At 39.0% G+C, this 6,041-nt stretch overlaps 1 protein-coding gene across 1 annotated transcript; it reads left to right on the forward strand.

Annotated features, from left to right (window-relative positions):
- Window positions 1-3,886: 3,886 nt before the first annotated feature.
- On the forward strand, window positions 3,887-4,852 carry LOC101982855 (olfactory receptor 688). Its single transcript, XM_005370198.1, has one exon. The coding sequence runs from the start codon at window positions 3,887-3,889 to the stop codon at window positions 4,850-4,852; it is 966 nt and encodes a 321-aa protein (XP_005370255.1).
- The last annotated feature ends 1,189 nt before the right edge of the window (window positions 4,853-6,041 follow it).

A 6,041-nucleotide genomic window follows, 5' to 3' on the forward strand; every position in this document is an offset into this window, starting at 1 on the left:
AGTAGCCTATGGTACCCTCGCATCTCTCGTTGTCACTGCTGATCATCAGAACAACTCTGACTTCAGAAACAGTCAGTAGATTAGATCTTATACTTACCTATACTTACTTACTATGAAGTGTCACTAGACTAGGCACCTCACTACTCATCTCAGGAACCCTTGAAGATTCCCAGGAAGTAGGTTAGAGAATTAACATGTTGATTCTGGGCCACCTCTGAACTTAGAAGTGTCTATTCTGATGAGTATCAACATGACCCTCTCCCCATGGTCATACAAATTTTTTGTAATACAGTCTGACCTATCAGGTTTGTTTTATTAGTCTATCATTCAAAATTCATTTCAGACAATATCACCAAGCATAGATTATTCCATCCAGTTACATTGTTGTCATTTAATTCCACTAATATTATAAATAAATCCAATGACCCAACTTCTTAGAGGAACAAGTGGTGTTCAGCCAGCTAAGATGGAGCAATAATAGGTCCTGTGATGTCCAGGGCTGCATGCACACTACACTGACTGGCTCAACATGAGCAATTTTCAAACATCTATTTAGTTTTGTTTGTATATGAATGTTTTGCCTATATGTATGTCTGTGCACCACTTAAGTATGTGTCTGGTGTCTATGGAGAGCATCAGTTCTCTGGAACTGGAGTTGCAGATGGTGGTGGGCCATCATGTGGATGCTGGGAATTCACACACACCAACCACCATTGAGTTCATTCATTTCTTCTCAAAATACATTGGTTGGTGAAAACTATCGCAAATAACAGCCTTTACCAAAACAAACTAATGCTTCTGTCAGGGAAAATAATTCATTACTCTTTATTGTAATTCAAGAATTAAAAATTCATAAAAAGAGAAAATAGTCATGGATGAAGAAACTAATCAACATGAATTTTAGAATTATTCAGTTCTAAAATATATCCATTATTTTGTCATTTTGAGGTCCTTAGCAAGAACAATACATGGGTTAAGACAAAAGTAAACATGGTAAGTTTTAAGATGTACAGAACACAAATAAAAGGACATAAAATAGAGTGTTGTCTCTAGAAGAGATGCTGACCAAAGATAAAGATCTTTATAGGCAGGAAGTTTTCAAAGCCTTCCTATAACTAGGGTATTACTGATGAGACTGGAGTGAATAAATATCTGAGGAACCTGGAGTGAAAAGTGGGCTGCGAGGCTGCCCCTAGGACCAGGGCTACTTGCCAAAGAACTCTTAAGTCTTATTCCCATGGCAACATTTAAGGCATTGGGCCCCTGAGTATAGAGTAAGGAGGGCCAACAGTTAACACAACAGAAGCAGACAACTTGGGGAATTATACTAAACCCTCAGACTCCAGATGTGAAGAAGAGGGAAGGGTGTGTTCTGGATGGTAGGCTGTGCACAGGTCACTATAGCATGGACAGCAGAAGCTGCTGCAGGACCCTTTAATGGGGAACCTCTTCACACCCTCCTGAGGGGTAAGTAAGCCGGGGAGGGCCTGCATGTTGGGAGATGAACAGACAGAGTCCCAGCACTATAATTCAGTCCTGATTTGAGTGAGAAATGAGGCGAAAGTCTCTCTCCTGCAGTTCTATCTTAGTCTCTGACTAGAAATCTCATCTCTGTCTTTCTTGGTTGGTTTTCTTTTCTTTCTACAATTCATCATCTTCAATATTTTCCTTCTCCCAGCTGTTTTGGTAGGGACTGGGATCTTTGATCAGGAAGCAAGGGAGGAATGAGGCAACAGTCTGAGCTGCCCAGTGATGGTAGACCAGGGAACCTGAAGGGATAGTCTGCTTTATTATGTTTGACAAAATGTATACAACGTCAAAGACAAACATTTAAAAATAGAGTACTAAATGTAAATCCAAACTGAATTCCTGTTAACATAAATTAAAAAGCTGATTTACATGAAATCATTGTTTTACTCTGTCCATGAACTTCTAACCATTTCATTAGGCAGAAAACAAGAAGTAAGAGATATGAATATTTAGAAAGAGAAACAACACTGTTTATGCAACTTTTCGTTCTCTTTAAAATTGCTTTAAGAAACAGCTTCAGTGAGAAACTAGACATTAACAATACTTTAGCAAAGAGAATGCTATAGAAGACAAAAAGAAAACTACAATGTGTAAATATAAGGTATTTTAACCACCAGTAATTGTGTACTTGATACAATTTTAAAAAATGAGGGGCCAGAAGGTGGTGGCACACGCCTTTAATCCCAGCACTTGGAAGGGAGAGGCAGGAGGATCTCTGTGTGTTTGAGGCCAGCCTGGTCTACAGAGCTAGTTCCAGGATAGGCTCCAAAGCTACAAAGAAACTCTGTCTTTAAAAAAAATGAGTTAGGCACAGTGGCACAATCCTGTAATTTCAGCACTTGAGAGGCAGAGGTAGGAGGGTCAGTTTAAAGTCTTCTTGAATAAAGAGCTAGTTTGCAACCAAGTTGGCTTATATGAGACTCGATCTCAAAAAAGTAAATAAATGAATACAGTGTAAAACATCATGAGTCTCTTAAAGTTAATGAATACAAGAAGAAATAACAAAAATGAGGATAATAAGGATCAACTCCAGAGGTGATCATATTCCAGAAGAAATATACATATATAAATATATAATGTTTATGTATACATTTTATATGCATAAGTATATTTAAATACATAATATAGAGAGCCAATCATATATTATTTTAAAAAATCTCAAAAATATAATAGTTCTAAGAACATCACAGTGCAACATTCTAAAGGTTTATTTTTTGTTTTGTTTACTGCTTATGTGTATGCATGTGTTTATGTACACATGTGTGTATGAGTGCTCTCAGAGGCCAGAAAGGGGTGTCTGAAGCTTGGATTATAGGCTTTGTGAGCTCCCTGATATGAGTGCTAAGAACCAAACTCCACTCCTTAGAAGAGCAGCAAGAACGCTCAGCCACGGAGCTGTCTCTCCAGCTCAGCCGCACGGCTGTGTCTCCAGCTCAGCCCCAGAGCTGTCTGTCTCTACATCTGCTACACGTCACACATTTTAATGAGTATTTTTAAAGAGGTCAATAAAGGAAGAAATCATTCACTTTTGTGAATGAAAAGATGTGATGCAAAAGCTCCTCTTTTTTTCCAAAAATGTATCTGTATGTGATGCCCAAACAAAACAGTGCTATTTTATAAATCAATACAGAAATTCTAAAATTAATCTAGAAAATTAATGCATCAGTGGGAATTAAAATTGAAGAGAATAATGAAAGGAATGAAACTTTGCGTGTAATAAACTTCCTGATATTTACACAAAAATAACCAGAAATAGAAACAGTAGATTTCCAGAATAGAATTGTACTCTGTGTGTGTACAAGCGTACGTGTGAGTGTCTATGTGTGTCATAGAAGACTCACTATATGACAAAGGAAGCAGAATAACAACTCAGTGAAAGAAGCAGAACCCATGTTTAACTATTCAAAATCAGTTTATTTACATATTTCTCATTAGTAGCAAAATCAATTCCATGCAAATTGGTTGTGCTATAAGCCAAAACATCAATCATTAAAAATTAATAGCCATTCAGAAACAAATATTGGTAAAATATTTTTAGGGAAATAATAATATTCTGCAATTATTCCTTGTCTGGGTAATGAAATATAAATATAAACGTTTTAAAGTGGATATTTCACAGCATGTAAAAGCCACCAAACAGAAATTGGGCAAAAGATAACCAGAACAATCTACATCTGGGTTCTTTTGTACCTATCTGGAATTTTTCTAAAATTGAGAATTTATTGAGAATTCAGAATGTTCAAAAGACCACATTATTGGTGAGACCAGTTCCTCTTCCTTCAGCCTAGATAACCATGGTTTTTTTCTGTTTTCCCCTAATACACAGGCAGATGCTGAGAACAAGACATACCATGATATGGATACCACACTGCATGCAAGCAACAGCTCGGAGTTTCAAGTGTCTGAGTTCATCCTGCTGGGATTCCCAGGCATTCATGAGTGGCAACACTGGTTCTCCTTGCCCATGGCTCTGCTTTACCTTATAGCTCTTGGTGCCAATCTCCTCATCTTGATCACCATCTACCATGAGCCTAGCCTACATCAGCCAATGTATCAGTTTCTTGGTATCTTAGCTGCAGTAGATATTGGCTTGGCTACCACCAGCATGCCCAAGATCCTGGCCATCCTGTGGTTTGATGCCAAGGCCATCAGCCTCCCCGAGTGTTTTGCTCAGATCTATGCTATCCACTCTTTTATGTGCATGGAGTCAGGCATCTTCCTATGTATGGCAGTGGATAGATATGTAGCCATTTGCTATCCCCTTCAGTATCCTTCCATAGTCACTGAAGCGTTCGTAATCAAAGCCACAATATCCATGCTTCTCAGGAATGGCCTGTTAACCGTCCCAGTACCTGTACTAGCTGCCCAAAGGCAATACTGCTCCAGAACTGAAATTGACCACTGCCTGTGCTCTAACTTGGGGGTCACTAGTCTGGCATGTGATGATATCACAGTTAACAGGTTCTACCAGTTGGCTTTGGCCTGGCTTGTGGTCGGAAGTGACATGATTCTGGTCTTTGCTTCCTATATTTTAATTATTCGCACAGTGTTGAGGCTGAATTCCGCTGAAGCAATATCTAAGGCCCTCAGTACCTGCAGCTCCCATCTCATCCTCATTCTGTTTTACTACACAGCTATTATTTTAGTATCTGTCACTCACCTGGCAAAAAGAAAGTTTCCCCTCATCCCTGTTCTCCTCAATGTGCTGCATACTGTCATCCCCCCATCTCTTAACCCCATGGTGTACGCCCTTAGGACCCAGGAGCTGAGGGTGGGCTTCCAGAGGGTGCTTGGCAGGACAGAGTTTGTGTCTAGGAAGTAAACTGACTATGTAAGGCAGAACACCAAATGCCAAATGCAGTGTTGCAGGAAAAAGAAAGCATATAGACTTTGAGCCCAAAATACCTTGTTAAAATTCCATCTCTCCCAATTTCCAGAAGCATCAACTCAAACTCATCTACTTTGGGTAGTGCACTGCATGTGTAAAGCTTTTCACAATGTTAATTCTCACTCCCTGTGACCGCCTATGATGCAAGCAGCATTCTTTCTATGTTCTGCAGATGCGGAAAATGAGTAGGGAAACTTTACCAAGGTTGACTAGAAACTTACAACAGGAAATTTGAAGTCAGTCTCCAGTCTCTGTTCTTAACCCTTTCTCTCCATTCACCTCATTGCTAATTTTCATAAGGAAGCTATGATAGTAAAACAAGCTAAAATTATATATTACTCATGTTTAGTAAAGTTCCATTTAGAGCATGACAGCAGAGACGAACGATGGCAATATAATATTCAGTTCTACAGGCATCAAGAAGAGGAGGGTGGGAGCTGCAGAGATGGCTCAGTAGTTAAAAGCACATGTTGTTCTTATAGAGAACAAGGGTTTGATTCCCAGTACCATATCCACATAGTGGCTCACAACTGTCTAACTACTGTCAGAGGGGATCTGAGGCAAAACAGTTATATAAAAAAACATAATAAAATAAATTAATCTAAAAACTATATTTTAATAAAAGAAGAAGATGGTAATGACCACAGTTTGACTCAGCAACACAAGGTGATCAAATCCTTGTCTCCTCCAGTCAAGCAGGAGTATAATATTCACATCATATGACTGCAGTACAATTTCATGATCTGGGGAGCATTTGAAGAGTGTACAACAGCCATGTTTAACCAGATGACAAACTCTGGGACTAAGAACCCCGTCCAAACACTAAAATAAAATTTCAAGGAAATTGTCACTGTCCATGTGGCCTCATGAAGTGCAAATCAAAGTAATAACATATTCTGCAGGCAAATCTATAGTGAAGAAAAACCAGAAGGGTTTTTTTTTGTTTTTATTTTCATTTATTCTTCCTTCATACAAACCTCCTAACTGCATCCTCCCCTCCTCCTCTCCTCCCAAGTCCCTCCCACCTCCCCTCTCCCCCAGATCCACTGCTCCTTCATTTCCCTTTAGAAAAGATCAAAGCCCAGACATTTTTGTAATTGTTCACACTTTAGATAGTTTTGTT

Source organism: Microtus ochrogaster, unplaced genomic scaffold (assembly GCF_000317375.1).
Source record: "Microtus ochrogaster isolate Prairie Vole_2 unplaced genomic scaffold, MicOch1.0 UNK73, whole genome shotgun sequence".
NCBI lineage: Eukaryota > Metazoa > Chordata > Mammalia > Rodentia > Cricetidae > Microtus > Microtus ochrogaster.